General features: G+C 37.4%; 1 protein-coding gene across 2 annotated transcripts in view; it reads left to right on the top strand.

Moving 5' to 3' along the window:
* Nucleotides 1-23,940, top strand: part of tll1.L (tolloid like 1 L homeolog) — a 94,683-nt gene extending 70,743 nt beyond the window's left edge. For both annotated transcript variants that reach the window (XM_018241702.2, XM_018241701.2), the window contains exons 14-22: nucleotides 544-739; nucleotides 1,354-1,479; nucleotides 1,805-1,965; nucleotides 4,942-5,122; nucleotides 12,165-12,290; nucleotides 13,001-13,128; nucleotides 15,854-16,067; nucleotides 20,967-21,217; nucleotides 22,003-23,940. In XM_018241702.2, coding sequence (XP_018097191.1) covers nucleotides 544-739; nucleotides 1,354-1,479; nucleotides 1,805-1,965; nucleotides 4,942-5,122; nucleotides 12,165-12,290; nucleotides 13,001-13,128; nucleotides 15,854-16,067; nucleotides 20,967-21,217; nucleotides 22,003-22,134 — 1,515 coding nt within the window. In that variant the 3' untranslated portion in view covers nucleotides 22,135-23,940. The remainder of the gene's footprint in view (nucleotides 1-543; nucleotides 740-1,353; nucleotides 1,480-1,804; nucleotides 1,966-4,941; nucleotides 5,123-12,164; nucleotides 12,291-13,000; nucleotides 13,129-15,853; nucleotides 16,068-20,966; nucleotides 21,218-22,002) is intronic.
* The last annotated feature ends 652 nt before the right edge of the window (nucleotides 23,941-24,592 follow it).

Below are 24,592 nucleotides of genomic sequence, written 5' to 3'. Positions count from 1 at the left end.
GGGGGTTATTTACTAAACTCCGAATGCAAAAATCCTGAAATTTTTTTTTAAATAAAATCGGACTTTTAAAAAATCAGGAATTTTCGAATTTATTAAACCCTCAGGATGGAAAAGTCAGAATCTGAAAATTAGGCATCACGGACGGTCGAGGTTCCATATAAATCAATGGGAGAAGTCCCAATGATTCTTTGATGTGCGCTGGGTTTCATGCAATACCCTGAAGTTTTCCGAGTTTTCGGGTGAAAATTCTGAAAATCTGATTTTTTTCCCCGCAAAGCAAATTTTCAGGAAAATGGAATAATAAACGTAAAAAAAACCCGAGCGGATTTGACCGGAGTTTGTAGCAGAAAATATCGAGATAAACTGAGACTTTGATAAATAACCCCCCTAGGGAAATGGTTTGAGGAAGTTTTCTCCAGGGCTACTACATTTTATACTCAAATGTTGTTTTCTTTTCAGTGAATGTGTCTGGCATTATATTTTGCAGCAAGTTAGCAAGAAAGAACTATTGCTTATGTGTTTATTTTGTGTATGTATATATAGATAGAGCGCCATGACAACTGTGCTTATGATTACCTGGAAGTGAGAGACGGGACCAGTGAAAACAGTCCTCTGATTGGCCATTTTTGTGGTTACGATAAACCAGAGGACATTCGTTCTACCTCCAACACCCTGTGGATGAAATTTGTTTCTGATGGAACAGTCAACAAAGCAGGGTTTGCTGCTAACTTTCTTAAAGGTAATCAATTCATGCATTTCCTTTGACTGTAGGCAAATTCTTTCCGTATGGTCATTTTTTTTGTTTCTGCTGTTGCTTTTTTCCCTTCCTTTCAATTTGCAGAAATTGGCAGAATGAAAACAGTCCTCAGCATGTGTGAAAAGGTTTACCTGCATTGCATACAAGTACTATGTAAAAGCAACTATTTCTAGGTGTTATTTTTGCTCTCAAGATAAACCGTGTCAAGCAGTGATTAATATATTTTTCTCTTCATGTGGGTGGTAGACCATATCTTATCTTGCACAAGGAAAACGCGTGTTATAATGATTAAAAAAAACAAAACCTTGGATTTACAGATTCTCTTAATCTGTTCTAAAATATGACATTAGAGCAACGTACATCTACAACTGTTGTTGCCAAAGTATCCTTCATATGACCCTGAATGGGATTTCATATGGTCGGTCAATATTAATGTCCCTTGTCACATAATCCACAGACATAACGTTGACGTTTGTTTTCTCTTAAATCCATATTCCTTTAATCTCCATGTGCTCTAAATCAGATGGACACAAATCTGCGAAAAGAAATGAAACCTTTGTGTTTTTTTTATCTCAAATGTATTTGGTTCCTTACAGAGGAAGATGAATGCACCAGGCCAGACAATGGAGGATGTGAGCAGCGCTGTGTCAACACCCTGGGAAGTTATAAGTGCTCTTGTGATCCTGGCTATGAACTTGGACCAGACAAAAAAAGCTGTGAAGGTAAACTAGTCTATTTCTATGGTAACATGGATATTTTTTTTTGTCATTTATTATAGCTGAATACAGGTAATTAAACATGGCCAAAATTAAAGAAACTTTGCACTGAATTTAAGCAGTAACCAAGTAAACATCTTTATATATATATATATATATATATATATATATATATATATATATATATATATATATATATATATATATATATATATATAAATACTGATCAGTGGCACAATAATAACCATTCCTTAAAGGTCTATAATGTATATTGACATCCACCTATACTGTATCTTCCATCACATGTTCTTTTTTCTTTATGTGTTTGTAGCTGCTTGTGGAGGTCTTTTAACAAAACTCAACGGAACAATTACTACACCAGCCTGGCCAAAAGAATACCCTCCGAACAAAAACTGTGTGTGGCAGGTTGTGGCTCCTTCTCAGTACAGAATCTCTATGAAATTTGATTATTTTGAGTTAGAAGGCAACGAGGTAAGTAGACCTTTTTACCACTTCATTTTGCTGTTGTCAATTTATTTACAATAAACAATAGAAATAGTGTATGGAAAAGTTTGACAGAATTGAGTCAACAACAGACCATACTGGGGTCTTGAGCTTTAAAATACTGGAATCTGTCGAAGGACTGTCATTTGGAAACAGCACAAATATGCAGAACGATGTGTAAGAAGACAAAACATATACTCCAGTGCAATGGAAAAACTAATATTGTCTAATATATCTTCCGCCCTTTTTATGAATTTTTAATGGCATGGGCAACAATTTTTTTGGCATCATTAGGTTCAAAATTTCTCTTTATGGCTTTAAATTGAGGTCAATATAAGGCCATTTTACAAAGTTAGTTGCTCTGTGCCATGCAAAGTATTTTTCCTCATGATGTTCCCTTATTTCAGTATAATTTCCCCATCCATCCCATTGCTAAACACATTTAAGACTGGTTTCATAAACACCAGGAAAAGTTCAAATGCCTTCCATGGCCTCTCCAGTCGGTATATTTGTACATTGCTGAGCCTTTCTGAGATGTTTTGGAACTAGTGAACTAGATTTACTCCTCCTCCTTCCCTTAAATAACTGTGTAAAGTCCAGTATCAATAACACATAGGGGCCAATTCACTAACTTCGAGTGAAGGATTGGAAGGTAAAAAACTTCGAATTTCGAATTTTTTTTTTGGGCTACTTCGACCATCGAATGGGCTACTTCGACCTTTGACTACGACTTTGAATCGAAGGATTCGATAGTCGAAGTACTGTCTCTTTAAAAAAAACTTCGACCCCCTAGTTCGCCATCTAAAAGCTACCGAAGTCAATGTTAGCCTATGGGGAAGGTCCCCATAGGCTTGGCTAACTTTTTTTGATCAAAGGATATTCCTTCGATCGTTGGATTAAAATCCTTCGAATCGTTCGATTCGAAGGATTTTATCGTTCGATCGAAGGAATTATCCTTCGATCGTTCGATCGAACTATCTGCGCTAAATCCTTCGACTTCGATATTCGAAGTCGAAGGATTTTAATTCCTAGTCGAATATCGAGGGTTAATTAACCCTCGATATTCGACCCTTAGTGAATCGGCCCCATAGTTCAGCATTCCAAAAAGAACTGAAGGTGTGGTGATCTATACTATACTTATAACTACTATTTCCATTATTTTGTCTACCCCAAATCTATACTGAAAAAAAGAGATTACAGTTTTTTATTTGAATGGGCTTAACCTTACATTTTTACCTAAGGCCTTTCTACTCTATCCGTGTAACTTCTTTTAAATGTTTCAGATCCAGCTGTTTATAGGATCTGAAGTCTTTCTGCACAAGTTGGTGTATTGAATATGATTCCTTAAGTGTTCTTACCTAAGAGCCTCTATAATCATGTCCAATTAGTCTTAACAGAGAATTATAGTGGGACTGTGCACTTGGACTCAATATCACACCAAGCTTTTTTATGAGTAAAATGTGGGCACTGCATTGTTTAATTATTATTGAAAGGTTTTATTCACACAGCATTGCTAACTTATGGAGATTTAAGAAATAACTTTTATGGAAGCCACAGGAAAGTTGAAAGTAAAGCCAGAAACAATATTTTTTTATTTCTTTTCAAATCCCCTTTTTCGCTTCCAATCTGCAGTCCTTTGCCCAGCTGTGATTTATGGACTTTGAATTAATAACATACACCAGGCCTTGAATGAACTTTCTTCTAGATCTGAATGAAGCAGGACTCATCCATTGAACAGTTCCTAAGACAATTTATTAAAGGGAAAACATGTTACGCTTTTGGACGTGAGCAGTTGGGTTTATATAGAAAAGCACCATCTGAATTTGCAAAAGCTCACAGTTTAATGCAACTCTTCCTTCACTGCTAAACTGATGGATTCAGGGGCTTGATGGCCCGTTGCTTTCTAGTTAATCTGTGCACAAAATTCTATGGAAACCAGTTAGAATGCATTACATCATGAGCCTAAGAGGGTGGTAAACTGGGCCAAAAAGCACAGATATACAGATATACAGTATCATGGTTTCATTTCAGTTTGTGTCTGTGTATTCTATGTATTTCTAAAAGTTCAGATAGTTCATGCACCTCTTCTACATAAACCAAACTGAATGAGTAAAAGGGGTTTATGTTTTCCCTTAAAGAAGTGTTGTAAATACCATTATATTTGTATATAAAATATCTCATTAGGCAACATAAAAAGAAGCATATTATTTATCATTTAGCAAGTCACACTTTTATTCAAGTTTGAAGGAGTGCTGGCAACTGTGTACAGAAATATCTACAAAATTAACAGTTACACTAGGGGGCCGATTCACCAAGGGTCGAATATCGAGGGTTAATTAACCCTCGATATTCGACTGGGAATTAAAATCCTTCGACTTCGAATATCGAAGTGAAGGATTTTAGCGCAAATAGTTCGATCGAACGATAGAAGGAATAATCCATCGATCGAACGATTAAATCCTTCGAATCGAACGATTCGAAGAAATTTTAATCCAATGATCGAAGGATTATTCTTCAACCAAAAAAACTTAGGAAAGCCTATGGGGACCTTCCCCATAGGCTAACATTGACTTCGGTAGCTTTTAGATGGCGAACTAGGGGGGTCGAAGTTTTTTCTTAAAGAGACAGTACTTCGACTATCGAATAGTCGAATAGTCGAACGATTTTTAGTTCGAATCCTTCTATTCAAAGTCATAGTCGAAGGTCGAAGTAGCCCAAAAAACACTTCGAAATTAGAAGTTTTTTTACTTCAAATCCTTGACTCGAAGTTAGTGAATCGGCCCCTAGCAGTTCTCTATGATATAACATATTTTCAAGACATTAAATGCTGTGTTTTTCTTACTCTTCATTTCTCATTAAATGCTTAGGAGGAAATGTTGACCATTATGTTGATGGTTAAGTTAAGGTCATACTGTCTCTACTGCAGCATTTCATTTTTAACTAAGCCTTGCTTTTGCTTTATAGGTGTGCAAATATGACTATGTTGAGGTTCGGAGTGGCCTCTCTTCTGATTCCAAGCTACATGGGAAATTTTGTGGGACAGAGGTGCCTGAAGTGATAACATCTCAATTCAACAACATGAGGATTGAATTTAAGTCTGACAACACGGTATCTAAAAAGGGCTTTCGGGCACACTTCTTTTCAGGTATTAAAGTGTTAACAACATATTTTCCCTTCAACTGTACCTTCCGTTATGTTTGTTCTATACAGTTCTGTCAAATGTAGATGAGTAAGCACTGCTTGAGGAGAGGGGCTTGCGTGTGTTAAGGGAAAAACACCTATGTAAATTAGGAAGATCTAACATGGGCCCCTCAAGCTTTTGCCAAGCAAACCTTTTTTGCGATATGGTTCACTCAACATACACACATGCACCACAGCACAGCATGTCAAAGAATTAATGCAAAATCAATGCAATGGATGGATGATTTATGGTGGACCATGGTGAGCCAAGTATCTTTGGCAACTGTGCTACGTGTCCAGATAAAGTTTGCTCCATCAGAACAACTCAGAACTCCAAAGCCATGCGTAGGGAGGTGATAGAATTTATGATCAAAACAGATCAAAACGGCATTAGAAACATCAGGCATGCAAAATGGATAAATGTAATGCACCTTTTAGATTTTCAGGCAAATGCACCCTCGAAAGCCCAAGCCCAAAGGACAACTGCCCGCTCTAAAGCTACTTATAAACATCCTTGTACATAAATGTAACTCTGACACATATAAACATTGTAGGTAATGTAAATTTGACATCACTGTCTATAGCTCTGCTAATGGAACATTGCTTGATTTTCAACTATTTTACTTGTCCCACACTGCATATTTCCTATATGATTTAGCTGTAAGGTATTTTTAGGTAATTACCCATCTGTAGGCTTGCTCCAATATACTTTAAATCTAAGGGATGGACTAAACTGATGTCAGGTGTCAAGTTTGTCCCTAGTAACCCATAGCAGCAAATCAGTAAGTAGCACTTTTATGAGCATATTTTGACTATTGTACTGATTAAGTTTTACCTTTTGGTCATCACCATGTGATCTTATGTTGAGCTGGCCAAACCAGTGGATGTAGACATTTATAGCTAGATTAACAGTCATCTGCTACTGGCTACTGCACGGGAACAAAGGCTTTGCTTCTAAGTTGCAAAAAAAGTTGCATAGGTCTTTTTACTTTTATAAACAGTATGTAATACATTATATATTTAAAATAATATATATATATATATATATATATATATGTTTTTATTTTTTGTCTTGCTTTTGAATGCAATAGATGATATCTATATAGATGTAATACAACTCCATAACAACTCATGGATTTTTAGTCTGCTTAAATAAACTCAATTTGTACAATTGCAATTTACTAAACAATGTGTGCAATGATGAATTGAATCCCTGCTCATCTTTGATCTGGAAGTTGCCCTATTCCGCTTCCTCCTCCTTATTAGGAAAGGCAGAGTAAAACATAGCTCAATAAACTAAGAGCGTTTATAAATGAACCCAGCTAATATAAAGCAGAAGTGTCTGAATCCACATGTTTATCTTTGCTGCTGTGTTGGTGCATTTTTGTTCACAGACAAGAAAGCTGCCTGCAAAGAGAAATTTTTTATTTTTGAATCTTGCAAGGACTTGGTTAAAGGTGTCCCAACCGGTCGTGTACGTATAACTGGCAGACTGGTGGCCTCTGAAAGCCTCAGAGGTATGACCACCTGTTGCACTCTAACCTGCCGTGGGAAAAGGACCCTTTCTTTAACTAAAAGCCTCCGTTCCAACCGTGAACTTGCTATTAACTCTTCTTTGCAAGAAATGCTTTATATATTACTTATATTTATAACACAAAACATATGTTCTGATAAAATAATTAGACACATAAGCAGAGGTACCAAACTTGTCGCCCTTAAGCTTCTGGGCAGTGGAGCTTCCAATGTCCAGTTTCAGCCTTTGGAGTAGATGGTGGTAAAAGGGCAGAAGGTTTGACATCACTGATGATGGCTGTGTTGTTTATTGCTTTTACACAATTACCTAAACCATTAAGCTTCCATGGGGTTGTGTCATAGAATATCCAAAGTGGTCATTAACTGGTAAAACAGATGCAAAACCAGAGATCAAAAGTAGTTCTGTCACCTTTTATGTCATTTTCAAGGGAATATATATATATCAACGGGTGAAAATAGAGTTTGTTTTGTGCCCCTAAAAATCTTATACGAGAGAAAAGAGCGTTAAAATTCCCATTTTCTGAATTGTGGTACGCTTGGTTTTATTGAGATAAATATGCTCCTTAGTGTATTTCAGAAAATCTGTATTTTAGTAGTGTTTTATTTTCCTCCTAGAAATAATAATTCCTGATGATAGAGGGGCATATTCACTAAGCTCGGGTGAATGAATAGAGGGAAAAAAACTTGAATTTCAAGGAGTTTTTTGTGCTCCTCGACTATCGAATTGGCGTAAATTCGCCTGAGTAGAATGATTCGAATAGTTCGAGCGAAAAACGCCATTCGATAGTCGAAGTACTGTCTCTTTTAAAAATAATTCGGCTGCCTACTTCGCCAGATGAAACCTACCGAATTGCTTTAAAAGCCTATGGGAAAGTCCCATAGGCTTTTTTTCTAAGTTTTTGATTGAATAAAAAGGCATTCGATCGATCATTCGATCGAATATTCGATCGCTCGACTATTCGCCGGGCAAATATTCGCCCATTCGACTATTCGCTCATTCGACTATTCGCCAGCCCGTAAATTCGCCCAAATTCCCTATTCGATTCTATTCCCCAGTCGAATTTCGAGGGATTTAACCCCTTGAAATTCGACCCTTGATAAATCTGCCTCTAAGTATGAGCTGTTTGTTTTGAGAATAAAGTATATTTGATGCATCACTTAAATTAAGTGAATTTGAATTTGTAATTGCAAGGTTTTACTTCATACGACAGGCATTTTTAAAAAGGGATTTTAAATGGTACATGTACATCGACTATATTGTTGGTTGTATATTCACCAAGGAAACTGCGTTCTATAACTGGGAATGGGAGTTGCGGGAAATAGGTACATGCCGATGATTTCCAAGAAATTTTCTCAGGAAAAACATGGACACCTGTGTTCTCAATTAAGGGGGTTATTTATTAAAAAAAAAATTCTGGTCGGGCTTGGGTCAAAAACTTTTTTTTGTAGAAAAACAAACTTGAGATTAATTACACCCCGATGCTGCAAAAAAGTCTAAATAGAAAAATCTGCCATTTCTAACCTGTCGAGGTCATGTATAAGTCAATGGGGAGATGTCCCTATCCTAATTTGAAGATATTGTGGTCCATGCTGGGTTTAACTTTATGCGAAAGACTTTGGGTTTTCGGGCAAAAACCCGGAAAAATCTAGTGAATCGGGAGAAAAGTCTGAAAAAATTGTACATTTTGGTTTTTCGCTTGATTTTTTCATCATCTGACTTATTTGAGTTATTTTAATGATAAATAAGGCAAAATCGGGGATGCTATAGCAGATAGCATTGAGCAAGTACGCAAAAGTCAAGCTTTTTTTAAGAGATCAGATTTTTATAAATAACCCTCTAAGCATCTATGCGGTTATCCCGGGGATTAATTTCACACAGTTTATCATGCTGACTCTGCATTTGCACCACAGAAATAAACACAGCAGTGACAAAACCTACTTTGATGAGACACATTTTAAACAAGGGTCCCTTTTATATTTTTACTGTTGATTTAATCTAAGTCTAAACCTGTGCACCGTGTAGGCACCTTTCTGGCACCAGTGGAGTGTGTGTTTCACACCACATCAGATCACAATTGGCAAAAGTCCGAAAAATAGGAATAATATTGAAATGTAGTTTGTCTGTTCAAATAAATAGTTTGTTATATTATTTAACAAGACACATGGAACATGAATGCTTTGCTGCTGACTTCTCCTGCCACTGTTAGAAAAGAGGGAATGATTTCATGTATTGCATTCAGTGATGGGCGGATTTGTCCCGTTTCAATTCGCCACAAATTTTGCGGGAAAATTTGCGAAACGCGGATATTGCCGCCGGCGAATTGTCAATTCCGTCGCCGGCGTCAGAAAAACGTTATTCGCCAGTGACAAAACATGGAAATTCACTGCGAATTCGCGCCTGGCGAATAAATTCGCCTATCACTAATTGCGTTTTAATTCATTGTATTTATTTATATAGCACCACAGGGTATATATTTATTTATAAAGCGTAAACACAAAAGCTATCATTATTATAATTATGTGGAATAAATATTTAGATGCTATGGATTTCAATACACAGTAGGAAAGGGGTCTGTGCCCCAAAGAGCTTACAATCCACCCTTCATTTCCACCTGTATTCGTAGGCTTTTTGAAATAAGGAATTTATCATCAAAACGTGTGTACTGGGAGAGTAGAAAATTACATAAACCTACTGTGACTCTAGACTAGTACAACAACATTCATTTATCATCTGTACTTTGATGACAATAATTGGTAACATACCTTTATTCCTTCATAGTAACTGTTTCATTGGAAGTTTTAGAAAGGTGGGGTTATAGGATGATGAGATATTTGTGATCTGCTTGGGGGAAAAAAAATAACGTGCGGTCAGCCGTAGATACTTTTTTGTAGTGGAAAAAAACAATAAATCATTTGTCCAAATATTCCCATCTGTATTTATCATATTTACTAGTACGTAAGAAACACAGCTCATTCAATGGGGAATATGGGAATGGGTGGAATAGTTCAGCCATCGGAAATTCATCATATTCTCAGCTAGTCCACCCAAGAAACAAAAAGAGCTGGATAGATTGTAATCTGATAAAAATAATGCATAAACAATATAATTCTGCTCAGTGTTTGTTATGTTATCCAACTGGTTATATGATGTGTCATTTGACCACATAGGACGGAGTTGCACTTGTGAATTAACTGGAAGGGCCAATGCTAATTTATTTCAGTTGCTTTTGAATTACAAAGACTTCTGATAGAGGGCTGATTTAATCAGAAGCCATACGACTCATATTTAGATAAATTAAAGGGCCTAGCAAGTAGCGATGGGCGAATCTGACCTCTTTCGCTTTGCTGAAAGTTCACAGAACGAAAAAGAAGTCGAAATGTGTTGGTTTATGGGCGACAACATTTTTTTTATGCACAACAAATTGTGCGGCAAATTTTTGACGCACAACAATTTATTTTCACCCATTTGAGTCTATTTTGCTCATCACTACTACCAAGTTCTATTTATTCTGGAAACTGCTGATTAAAATAGTGTGGACATACAGTATTTATAATTCATGGACTTTGTAGCAACCCAACTACAGTTACTTTGTTCAATGCTGTATCAGAACATTGGATACTGCGGGGTTCTCTAGATACATCAAACGAAATCATGCAGTTTCATACATGATGGAAACACAGCCCTTTAAGATTGTAAGCTATTGTGTGCAGGGTCCTCTGTCTCTTGTCTTGGTTATTGGTGGTTTTTGTGTTTCCCTTATGTTTACTATTTGCACCTATTTATTGTGCAACACTGCGGAATATGTTGGCGTTTTAAAAATATATGTTGATAATAGAGTAGAACCCCCATTTTATGTTTTTCAGGGGACCAAATAAAAATGGTGTAAATTCCGGGAAAATGTAAAATCAGGGAAATGTAATATTCATAATATTTAAATGGAACCACAAAAAAAAATTATAAAATAAGGGAAACTTAAATTTTGACACATCCTGGTGGAAGGCAATGAATTTCTTCTTGAATGACCATTGCTAATATTCAGCTATTAGTTTATTATTTGGTTATTACTTATACCTGGGCTTGTAATCAGAACTAATCCTACTGGAAAATGAGCTTCTTTTAGATTTATTCTTTTCAAATGCTTATTCTGTTCTTTCTAGGGATGCACCAAATCTAGTATTTTTTTGAGCTACTATAGAATCTGTAGCATTTTTTGCAAGATTCAGATTTGGACAAAACTTGAGTACTTGGACAAATAAAATCCGTACCCTTAAAGGCAAAATGTGAGGTTAGATCTCACCACAGAAATATTCATCCACTTTCTATTCATTCCTTTGGGAAATTTGGTAGTGTATTTATCAAATGGTGAACTCTATGGGGGTTATTTACTAAACCCAGAATGCCAAAAACTAGAAAAATTCGTGTTTTTTTAGTATAAAATCTGAATTATTAGCGGAAAAAAAATCTTTTCAGGAATTTATTATACCCTGAGGATAGAAAAAGTCTGAATACGAAAATCCGCCATCTCAGACCTGCTGAGGTTGCATATAAGTCAATGAGAGAAGTCAAAAAGATCTGTGCAGTAATCCAAAGTTTTCAGGTGAAAATTAAAAAAAAAACTGTGAAATTCTCAGTTTTTGGCCATAAATTCCAAAAAAATCGCTAAATTCGTATTTTGCACGAGTTTTTGCGATTTTTTTGCCCCGCAAACAAAATTTTTGGGAATATTTTTTCAGAAAATATTGAGATAAATTTAGACTTTGATAAATAGCCCCCTAAATTTCAACCACTGATAAATATGCTTCTAAAAATCCCATGGGAATGAATAGAAATTGGGTGCATTGTTCTGTGTTGAGATGTAACCTAATCTCTCTCAATGTCATGTGACTTGGACAACTAAAGAAGATGCCATTTTTCTATCTTGCTCAGATCGTAATAAGCGAATTGGGTTTTGGATTTGGTTTGATATTTGTCAGACTTTTTAGTCTGTTTGTCCTAAACATGATGGATGATGGATTTGGTGCATCCTTAGTTCTTTCTGAAGCAAGAATTTAGACATTTCCATGTATTAAAACATTAACTTAAATTGTCGGAAATGTCTCTATTTTGATTTACTATGCAATTCTTGAAATACTAAATCTATTTCTGAATATAGCAAGTTACTTGTAACCTTGTCTATAGGTTTGCCCAGGATACTTTAGTGTTTTTATGGAACGTTTTACATTTAGTGGATACTTTGAAATTTCCTAGAAAACCCATTTGCAAAACACAGCTTTCTTTATTGTACCACAAACATTTGGCCTGCAGAAAGGGACCTCTCTATTTATACAAGGTTACAGGTCAGTCTTATGTGGGCACAGAATTGCACTAGTATCCTCTGCTTCTCAAACTACTGTTACATTTGATCCTGTTCTGCAAACCATACTGGAGTGAAGTACCAGAACTTGCAGTAACACATGCTTTTGATTGTCTGCAGATAAAGACGAGTGCTCAAAAGACAATGGTGGCTGCCAACATGAATGCACTAACACCATTGGAAGCTATGTTTGTCAGTGCCGCAATGGCTTTGTTCTTCATGAGAATAAACACGACTGCAAGGAAGGTAGGTTACAAAAAAAAAAAATAAGCTTGGCCCAATTTGATTAAATATTTGCATTTTACATTTATTCAGTATAGAATAAATAACCACTGGGCTTTAAAATGTTGGACTCACCTTTAAGTTAACTTTTAGCATGTTATAAAATGGCCAATTCTAAGCAGCTTTTCAACTGGTATTCATTATTCATTTTCTACAGTTTTTTTTAAGTATTTGCCTTTTACTTCTGACTCTTTCCAGATTTGAAATGGGGGTCACTGCTCCCATCTAAAAAACAAATGCTCTGTAAGGCTACAAATGTATTGCTATTATTTAATTTTTATTATTCACCTTTCTATTCAGCCCCATTCCTTTTCATATTCAAGTCAATGCATTGTTGCTAGGATAATTTGGGTCTTAGCAACCAAATTAAATTGCAAACTGGAGTGCTGCTGAATAAAAAGCTAAATAATTCAAAAACCACAACACATTAAAAACAATTGCAAATTGTCTAAGAATATCACTCTTTACATCATACTAAAAGTTAATTCAAAGGTGAACAACCCCTCTAAAGGAACAGTTCATAAAATAAAAACTGTGTAAACAGATAAAATAAAAATGAATTACACACGCAAACACTAGAAAAAACGATCAATCACTACAGTATTTTTGGTTACACCACAGTCAAATGTTGGTGCTTTATTATGCTAATGTAATTACTTGTTATTTTTGATTAGCTGAGTGTGAACACAGAATACACAGCCCAAATGGAGTTATTACAAGTCCCAACTGGCCAGACAAGTATCCGAGTCGCAAGGAATGTACCTGGGAGATCAGTGCAACTCCTGGCCACAGAGTAAAACTTGTAAGTATAATTCTACCTTGTTCACACTCTTCATGCCTGAATTTCGTACAGGTATGGGACCTGTTATCCAGAATGCTCAGGCCTGGGGTTTCCCAGATAACGTATCTTTCCGTTGTTTGGATCTTCATATTTTAAGTCTACTAGAAAATCTTGAAAACATTGAAAACCCAATAGGCTGGTTTTGGTTCCGATAAGGATTTATTATATCTTAGTTTGGATTAAGTACAAGCTACTGTTTTATTATTACTTAGAAAAAGCAAATCAATTTTAAAAATTTGAATTATTTGGTTAAAATGGCATCTATGGGAGATGGCCTTTCCGTAATTTGGAGCTTCCTGATTAACAGGTTTCTATATAAAAGATACCTGTATATACTCTGCTTATTTAAATACAGGTATTTGACCTTTTATCCAGAATGCTCGGGACCTGGGGATTTCCGGATAATGGATCTTTCCGTAATTTGGATCTTCATACCTTAAGTCTACTATAAAATCATGTAAACATTAAATAAACCCAATAGGCTGGTTCTGCTTCCAATAAGGATTAATTATATCTTAGTTTGGATCAAGTTCAGGTTTTATTATTACAGAGAAAATTTGGAAATTTGGTTTATGTGGATAAAATGGAGTCTATGGGAGACAACCTTTCTGCAATTCGGAACTTTCTGGATAACGGGTTTCTGGATAACGGATCTGTTTTTAAACAAAGACGGAAGGATATTTTTGTAAAATGTATATCCCTGTGTTGCTTTATGACATATTAGGAAAGAGAGGTTGGCACAATAAATGACACTTGCAAGCTGGATATCTGAGCATTAACAAACTGATTCTTGTTGGGAAAGTGTTGTATTTTGTGTTCTGCCTGCATCCTACACATTCCTTTGAGTGAATCCATCATATATACTGAACGCCTCTTTGTGTAATGCCAACAGCTGCCTCGTGGTATTAGGAAAATATGTGCAGGTGGTTTCTATTTTTTCCCCTATAATGGACATGTTTCACCCACAGAAAGGGTTTTTAGAGATAATCCAAACTGCTATTAAATGCCTTGTTGGAACAGCTGATGATTAGAATTGTTGTGGTAAAGTTGTATCATACTAGCCTAAGCACTTTATGCCCTCTGTATTTGTAAAGTGAGTGTGTTAAGGGGAATTCAGCTGGTAGTGGGGAGCAGGGAAAATATGCCAACTGCCATCAAGAGTAAGGGTATTCCCTCTCTTCCCATAGTCATTTTCTCTGTGCAGATTCCACAGGAGGGAGTGTGAAAAGAAAACATTCCCCGTGTGTGCGTTACTGCTGGGAAATGATCACTTGTACAAATAATAGAAATAAACCCTCCATTCGGTTAAAACTGTGGCTGTCAGTTGTGTTTGAGAATGAGCATGTGCAGTGCCTTGAGAGTTCGCTAGAGTGGTACTGATGAAATATTAGATGTTAGTGTTGCTATGTGCAAACCCCATCTCCATGCCATAGCATCTGTTACTCATTTAACTAAACAAAACCTAACACTAAAAAACACTGACAGTAATTGCCGATCTGATGATAAATGCAATCTCCAATTGCCAACTAATTACGCATCACATGATAAATGTCATCTCTAACTGCCAAGAGCGAAAATACATATTTTTATAGTCTGATATTTTAGAAATGCACGTTATCTTAGATTAGCTTAGGTGTAGTCTGTCGCCACGGGCAATATCTGTTAAATACAATATTTCGAATAAATTAAAATTGTCAAATTGTGGTGAGTAATTGTGATCTTCTGACGGCAGCTTCTTTGATATTGTGTTTTGAGACGTCATTATCCAGATGTCCCTCCGCCTCTATATACCCAGAGCAACCCTAAATCTGGCCATACATTAATAGATTCATTTGTTTGGTAAGGTTGCCAGTGATGCATGATGATGTCACAATTGTAGTCCTGTCAAGTGTCAGTTAGCTTGGCAGCCATGCTTTCTGAACCCTACAGCGCTGTAATAAAGGTGTTTCACATGCTTTGGTACCCCGGAATTGTATGTAGGCCATTGCAGATTACCAAGGCTTTGTCATAGGTACAGAGGCATTACTAATCTGAAAATTATTTGTTTCAAATTTCCTATTTATTTCTTCCTACTTTTATCCCAAATCCATGAGAAGTTTATGGGGCCCATTTATTAAACCTCAAATTTTTCTGGTCAAGGTTTTAAAGGGGAAAACTACAATTTTTCAAGGAATAAAAAAAAAAACTTGCATTTTTAGGGGTTACACTACAAAGCTCCTAAAAATCCGTATTCGAAAATACTCAACCTGTCAATGTCTTGTAGAAGCCAATGGCAGATGTTCCTGAAGTTGTTTCTTGACATTGTGATCTCAACTGTATAATCTGATAAAATTGGGGGTTTCATCCGATAATCCGATTTTTGCAGTGACAATTCAAAAAAGCCGAGTTTTCAGACTGTCAATCGTACGATTGGAATCGATGCTCGATTTTGTCGCAATGTTTTTTTCAAGAACAGTTATTGATAAACGAGTTCAATTCATGGGTGGGAGTTTGGTCGACTTTGTTCCAAAAAAAAAACTGAGATAAACTGGAGTTTTAGTAAATAACCCCTACGTGACAGAGCAAACTTCAAGATGTTTTTCAGAAATATTTTTCTTACAATTAAAAATCTGTAGTTCACCATAGCCTTGCTTTAGCTGCATCATGTCCTATATCTCATGGCTAACAATGAAATGTTTCTTTTTAGTCTTTCAGTGAATTTGAGATTGAGCAGCACCAGGAATGTGCTTACGACCATTTGGAAGTGTTTGATGGAGAAACAGACAAGTCGTCGATTTTAGGACGCCTGTGTGGGAATAAGATCCCAGAGCCTCTGGTTGCCACCGGAAATAAAATGTTTCTCCGGTTTGTGTCTGATGCATCGGTACAAAGGAAAGGCTTTCAAGCCACCCATTCCACAGGTTTGTAACTGCACTCCGTGTGTCTTGCACGGCTGGAAAATGATGTATGCAAAGTACAGTCCAAAGAACTTGAAGTGATACTATCATCCAATCAAAGGTTTTGTTCAGCAGCACTTGAATTTGGAATTTTATCAGTTATCTAGTTGCCAATTTAGCCCTAGCAACCAGACAATGGTTTTCGAGTAGGAGTGGAAAGCTGGAAAGAGGCTAAAAAATGATCAAAATGCAAAAAATGAAGAACAATTTTCAAAGACATTCTGAAAATGTACTTAAGCTTGAGGTGTTTTGGGGAGATTTGGTCGCCTGGCGACTAATCGCCTCGTTTTTGCGGCGACCAATCTCCCCAAATGCCTTCCCGCACTCTGCACCGGCTAAAATGAAAAAACACAGGCACTAATCGCACGCGGTGATTTGTTTTCCGAAGTTGCCTGAATCGCCGCATGTGATTAGCGCCGGTGGTTTTTAATTTTAGTCGGCGCAGAGTGAGGGAAGCCGTTTGGGGAGATTGGTCGCCGCAAAAACAAGGCGATTAGTCGCCAGGCGACCAAATCTCCCCAATACGCCCAGTGTGGTTTGACCCTTAGTGGGAGAAAAAAAGTACATTTTTCAAGATTTAAAGCATTATACCCCGATGCTGCAAAAAGCCAGAATCAAAATATCCGCCATCTCAAACCTGTCGAGTTCCTATATAAGTCAACGGGACAGGCACTTATCTCAATTTGAAGTGGTTTGCCCAAAAATCTGATGTTTTCTGAGTTTTTGGGCAAAAACTTGAAAAATTCCAGCAATTCTGGAAAAAAGATAATTTTCCACTATCCGATTGAATCAAGTTTTTTTTTCTATTAATAAATAAGCTAAAATTGGGCATAGGAGTTTGGTTGTGTTTTTTTTAAAAATAAAATTTGAGATAAATTCTGATTTTAGTAAATAACCCCCTATATATTGTTTTGGAGCACAAATCGAATTACCACTGAAATGTTTGTCTCTTTTCCTTCTGCATGGAGAAGTGCTGAATAGTTAAGTGACAGGCACAGCCCCCCCCCCCCCCACCTCATTGTTTTTCCTGAGGAAAATACCTTGACTTGAGTTTCCTGGATTTTATCATAGTAACATATCCCATGATACAGGCATCTTATTGTTTAGAAGTTAATGTTTCTGGTGATCACGTTACTCTACTCCCTTCCTGCCCAAAACAAAACAAAAACAACAAAAACGTATCTTTGTTATATGGGATAATTTATCCCCTTTTTTGAAATATAAGAAGTCACATTAGATGACATTATAGACAAATGGCAGGGGACCTTTTTACCCATAAAGTGGATCACCGTACCAGAGGCCACCCCTTCAGACTAGAAGAAAAGAACTTTCATTTGAAGCAACGTAGGGGGTTCTTCACAGTCAGGACAGTGAGGTTGTGGAATGCACTGCCGGTGATGTTGTGATGGCAGTTAATGACTTTAAGAATAGCTTGGATGATTTCTTGGATAGACATAATATCAAAGGCTATTGTGATACTAAAATCTATAGTTAGTATAGGTATGGGTATATAGAATTTAATTAAAAGTAGGGAGGGGTATGTTTATGGATGCTGGGTTTTCATTTGGAGGGGTTGAACTTGGATGGACTTTGTCTTTTTTCAACCCAATTTAACTATGTAACTAACTATGTAACTATAAAGGAGCTGGGGACTATAATAGGGGACTTCTATCATTTCTGGAGCAGGGATTGCATTATCCTTTATTTTGTGCTTTGCTCTGTATTGTGAAGCAGCTGTGCAGGGTCGGAAAGTGGTGAAGAAACGAGGAGTAAAACACCATTTATTTATTGAGTTTGTTTTGTTAAGTTTGGGGGGATATGTATAAAGGTTTGAAGGAAGAATACTTATGTGGCTGGATGGGACCTCTATTTATGTGTCTGCTTGGTATACTCAAATCAGTGGAATGCAATATATTTGTGCTTGTGTAGAGGGCTTGTACTACCACATATGTACTACATAAAACTGTCAAGCATCATATTAACAGAAGACTATCAGGCCTGCACTCCCTTCCATTAGATCTTCCAGGCCCCCTGCAGATTGGGCAATTATATCATTATCAAGTCACACTACCAACTGACAGTTCCCTTCTCTCCCCATAATATGCCGAGCAAAAACTGTGTTTAAGGTGCTCAGCCTACGAGCAGTTCCCAGTAAGAGTACAGGGCTCAGTGGAATGGAGGAGTCAGGACAGAACAGTCACACAAAATCATTATATCGCTGCATAGAGGAAATGTGTATATATAAGCTCAATTCCACAGCTTTTTGTGTGATAACAGATGAATATTAGCAAAGAGCAACATCTAGTGGTGAAAGCTGTATTTTCAAGTCTATCAGTCATTCATAATATGTTTTACTTGAGACTTTTCTTGTCACTATTACATTTAATTTCATTTTTATGTTTGTTTTTATGCCTTATCTGTTGTGTGAATGAAATGATCAAGGTTTTTGCCCATTTTTCATATCCATGGACACATGAGCAAATGTTGCTTTCTTAATGGAACTAAATATTTCCTTTCTTTTAAATCAAAGCCTCTTTCTGGTCATTCGTATTAATATGAACAGCACGGTCTTTAATCCGAAAGTTGAAGGCATATAATAATTAATTTCCTACTCCCACAATTTGATATGAAATTCTAATGAAACGGCTTTCTTGCAAATTCAAGTGAAGCAGTGAAATCAATAAATAAATATGATTATTTGTGATTTAAACTTTCCTGTGATGGAAATACCATAATGCCAACATGCCCCAATCTAAATCTAAACTGTGAAACACCAGAAAACTCAAGCTGAAACCTAAGTGACACCTGTACAGTGAAATCCACCCAGATATATTTAACCGTGCAGATTGTTTAGATATTCCAAAAGACAGCATTATTTCACTACCTGCCTACAAACCCCCATACCATTAAATACTATGGTTAGTTCCAGCTGTTGTGGTTTATTGCATCACTATAGTGCTTCTCCTAGAGTTCCATGACTAATATCCTCAGTACATTGACACCACAACCTTGACATATGGGGATATCCATTGCTCAACTTAGGGATCTTCCCAGCCACTGGAAAATATCAGATGGGCTACTCTTTATACGTAACCACAGAATAACACTACTGTAATAAAGTAGTTGGTAAGATTGTAAGGGTAATTACCAGATTACCTTCTGGAAGGATAGGGAGTCCAACACCGCTGGTCCAATTAAAGAAATATTTATTATGGCACTCACATACATTTATTCGGTCCTGTTCCAAACTCCAGAATAGCAAATTCAAACATTCACATCATGGCTTATACTTCATTACTCCCACTCTTGCCAAGCATACATTTTCCAGCATTCAGAGACCCCATCTGAGGCTCCACAGCAGTGTCGGACTGGGTTGCCAGCGGCCCACCAGAAAACCTTAGACTGTGGGCCCACTTTCCAAACTATTATTCCTCCTCTACTCACCTAACCTCTTTATTCTCCAAGTCTTTTATATCTACTTACTATACTCTATTGTTCCATTATTAAGCTTCTTTTTTCCTAAAAAGAAATAAGGAATGGCCATGAAACAGGCCAAATGGTTAGAAGCAAAATGGCCCACTGACACCTGGGTCCACCAGGAGATTTCCTGGCATCCGACGCTGCTCCACAGATACATCCCTTTCCAAGGTCACTCACTACCTCCCAGTCCTGACAGCCCAGTGTATACGCTACACCCCCTGTCCTAGGTAGGAATTTCTTGCCCCCTCTTTCCGGATGCCCTTTGCCTCACTATCACGTCTGCCCTCACTGGCTTAGCCTCGGCTCTTAGGCCTCTACATACTCGTTGGGGTCTCAGCTTCCCATGCTAGTTATTTCCTAAACTAGCTGAAGTACGTAGTACTTCACACTCAGAGCTCTGTCTCTATTTACTTCCAGAGTGGAAAGAACCCTGCCCCAGGTGTGTCATCCCTTTAAATACCTTTTTCCTTTTCTAACTCCCCCTAGTGGCCTGGCAGGAACTGCAACTAAATAAAGTTATATTCTACTACCCCCTTGTGGTGACACTCACAAATTACACTCCCATTTACAGATAATTTTCAACAATTCAACAATCTTTACATTTCACACAGTTCCCACTCACATTTCCATACAACACCCGACAAACCTCTTACGAGATAGTTATTGCTTCATTTTAACAGTCTAGCAAAAGAGCTTTGGCATTGTGTAGTAACAGACAGATAGACAGTGGGAAGCCAGTCAAAAACAGAATTTTAACCAGTTTCTGAAGGAGTAGGAGATATGATATACTGACTAGCATTGCACATTTTTGCACTAGAACAGTTACCCATCCCAGCAAGTCAGCAGTTAGTTTTTGTCCATCATTTTCAACACTGAAGCAAATCTTTGTCTCTTAGGGGTTTTGGCCTGGTTCATTAAAATAATTGCTATTTGGGATATAAGTATTAAATACTGTACATGTTTAATTATAGCAATATGTCCCTTAGAATACACATTTCTTTTACTATAAGGAGCAGGGCCGGATTTACATAGTGGGCACCCCTAGGCCCACTAATGTTGCTCGCCCCCGTCCCATCCCTTTTATTCACACAAATTTTCATAATCGGAACCGGAGCAATGGGGATTAGTGCGCAGGAAATAAAAAACTATTGTATCTCCAGTGCATCCCCAGTATTTCAAAAGCAATGTGGGTGTGGTTGGGCAGCATGCCTCCCCCCTAAAATCCTGCCGCCCTAGGCCCGGGCCTAGGTGGCTTTCCACAAATCCAGGCCTGATAAGGAGAGATGAATGTTCTCTGTAGGCCACTGTGATATTTCTCAATACATATAGCATATTGAATGCTTGTGTACTGTATAATAACTGCATGCGTTCTATGTCTCCCAGAGTGCGGTGGCAGGCTGAAAGCAGAAGCAAAGCCAAGAGACCTGTTCTCCCACGCCCAGTTTGGTGACAACAATTACCCAGTGCAAGCGGATTGCGAGTGGATTTTAGTGACGGAAAGGGGTTTGCGCATTGAGCTCAGCTTCCAGACATTTGAAGTGGAGGAAGAAGCTGACTGCGGCTATGACTTCATGGAGCTGTTTGATGGGCACGATGCCTCGGCTATGAGACTTGGGCGTTTCTGTGGATCAGGGGTAAGAAAGCTTGTAAGGCTGTATTTGCACTCTAGTGTACACTAGTTTCTCTTTCATAGGGGTTGGGTGCGATATTTATAAACCGTTTCTATTCTAGGACGTGAGAAATAACTATTGCGTAAAGTTTGCTTCATAGCTAGTAACCCATGCTGGTCAGCAGTATCTAATTATTAGTTACTTAGAATTGGAAGAGCTGCACCTTGCATTATATTACCTCCATATCAATGAGCCATGCTATAGCATGTACATAGTACATTTTGACTTATAGCGATAGTATTTTAATATATAGAGAATAAGGTACCCCCTGTTGTCAAACATGTGGATATATAAGAAGTCACAGAGGAGTTCCATGACCATTTAAAGACATTAGATCAAAGGCCAAGTACTTTTATACAGGTCACGGAACTGGTGACCAGTGCAGGGCCAGGTCTGCTGGGCGCCCTAGGCTACCCGGCCCTCCTCATGTATGTAAACGCACAAGTGGGGTCGAGCACATGAACCAAAAACGTGCGCATGCACATGCATAGGAGAGTGCATGTGTTCAGGATGTGGGAATTGCTGCCATAGGTGGGGGAAACAAGGGTTTGAACTAGGGAAAGATGGCAGAAGAGGTATGGTGCCTGGCGCCCCCTTCCCCTTTGTGCCCTAAACAATTGCCTCTTCTGCCTACCCCTAGTTCCAGCCTTGCTGGTGACATCATTAAGCACCATTTATAAGAATATCATTGACAAGATATTGATGGCTCTATTTAATTTTAAAGACTGACTGATGTCTTTTCGTTCTAGCCTCCGGAAGAAATCGTATCCACTGGCGATGCAATATTAATTCACTTTCACACCGACGACACAATCAGCAAGAAAGGATTTCATATACGATACAAAAGTGTGAAATATCAAGACATTCTACACACCAAATAGCACCAGAACCCTCTATTGCTGGAAAATAATGGCTCCACAAAGTGACAGAAAAACGGACGGGAAGTATTTTTTTACTAATGTTATTAGTACAAACGTTTTATATCATAGATATAAATGGAAGTATCATAAAATACCAGGAACAGCACTGATCCAAAATGGGAAGTTCTGCCCCCTCCCCCCCACTATAGTAAATCTAAGATGACTTTTTTTGGGTTACATTTGCAAATAAAGGGCACTGCATGCTTGTAGGGAGAAAACGTGCTTTCATACCCAACCTGACATTTCTCAGCGATGCCTGGTGAATCAATCTTTCACTTCCATGGACAGTTGTGCGAGGACAGCATTACCTTCTGATTGTTGTTTGGGAAAATCTAACAAAAGACAAGATGAACAAATTCCTGCAGGTCACAAACTCATCTGTTCTCCAAATTTCTTAGACTTGGCCTTTTGTGCTTTGCAGACAGCATATAATGCAAGTAAAGCTGTACACGGAATGCAAAACCAGAAGATTTTCAGAAACTCTTCTACTTCCATTAAACAAAAAAAAAAAAAAATGCTTAGAACGTTATAATGGCTTTGTCTCCACACAGAATCTGGCTTTAAGTTACAGCTCAGTTCCAATTCCTTTAGGTAGTCAATTGTAAGAATGTAACACAATTTTTTGTCTATTCCATTCATAGCGTGAATGCTGTTTAAGTTAGGGATTCCTTCAATTTATACTGTGGGTATAATGTCATACGTTTTCACTTGCTGTTATTTTGCACAAAATATAATCAGGGACATGTTGGCGTTTGCCAGTTCTGATTGCTGATACTTTGGGGGATATTAGGACCTAGTAGCAAATACGATCAATGGAATCCGACCTTAACACAAAAGAAGAAATTGCTGCAGTGGTTTCATCATTTGGTATCATTACGTACAATGGCTGCTATATTGCCAAGTGTGTTGTTCATTTAAATGGAAACCAATGAAAATATAGACCATCCCAGTATTGTGATGTAAATCTAATAAAATGCCTGTGTGTAGCAATGTATCCTTAGCTGTTGGACCTTAAGCTGATATTGCAAGAAATCTCCAATGGTGCTATTCCTTAAATGTTCAATAGAAGACACAAAAACTGACCAAGAACGATATTGTGCAACACATGAATGTCTCACCACAACTGACTGAATCTGAATTCCGGCACATAATGAGATAATAGATGATTGCAATTGCAGCAACATGTCCTGTGGAGCAAGTATTGCCTTAGACTCATTGCGCATCAAACGATTGAACCTCTTGTGGATACATCAGGAATTCGACACACATCATTTTGGAAACTTTCAAACCATTCATGTATGTTAAAGAAGTAGTAACCCCTTGCTAAAGCAGCTCCTGTACATATAATGAATTGCTTTCTATGTAGGAATATTTTATGTTATTTTGGAATAGTTCGACTGTATATTCTGTGCTTTAGGACTTTTGTGGCTTTGATCATGATGTATATGCAAAATGTAGGTCTGTATGATTGTACATGTTCCGGACGAGTGAGGTTCTTTGTGCGGTTGACCTGTTACTTTTATGTGCCAAATTCCCTAAAAAATTCTTTTTTTTTTTTGACAGTGGCAACTTTTATTTAAAGTTGTTGATCGCATAATAAAATAGGTTATTTAAAGTTACTGAGGATGAAGTTGAAATGAAAAATGTTTTATTAAGTAGAAGAATTCTTTGGACATTATTTGATGATGGTTGCTGAAGGCATCAGACATCTTTTGTTTCACCACAGACATTGACTGGCACTAATAAATTGTTTTTTTTTTATTAAAATACCTTTTCTGTTGTATCTACAATTACAATGTATTTACAATTCCAATTTTGTGGATCCTGTGAGACAGTGGTCAGTTCCTTTCATAAAGACATTGCAAGATTTTTCAGAATGAGTTTGAACTTATCTGTTGGGGAAACTGCAGTGTGTGTTCTGTGTTGTTTTTTTATATCTGCATTTAAGGGTCATATATTCTACTGCATCCAAGGTTATGATGACGTCATGATCTCACCAAAATATGATCAGCCCTCCACAATAGGATATTATTCTGTGTACTAACTATCTTTGAGCTGTACCTGGGCCAAGTTCCTTTCCTTGGATTATAGTGGTACGCGGTTTTCCACATTTCCTGCCATTTTAATGCTAAAATAAGACAGAATACTGAATATAAAGGTAGTTTTACAGGGCATCTAGTAGATGGAACATATATTACAGGGCTGTTTTACCAGTTCAGAGGCATAGCAGTCCTATCATAATAGAGGATTAAACTTCTAGACTTTTAGGTCATAGTTTGGAATTTTTTTTCTGGGTCCAAATAGAAACTTGACTCCTTTGTACAAAGTCAGCACCCAAATACGTGCAAAACACCTACTTACAGTGGGCCACGGCAAAAAATACTTTGTGTAGGGCTTCTAGGTAAGGTAAGGTAAGGTA

Source organism: Xenopus laevis, chromosome 1L, assembly GCF_017654675.1.
Source record: "Xenopus laevis strain J_2021 chromosome 1L, Xenopus_laevis_v10.1, whole genome shotgun sequence".
Classification (NCBI taxonomy): Eukaryota; Metazoa; Chordata; class Amphibia; order Anura; family Pipidae; genus Xenopus; species Xenopus laevis.
This window is presented reverse-complemented; position numbering and strand designations above follow the sequence as displayed.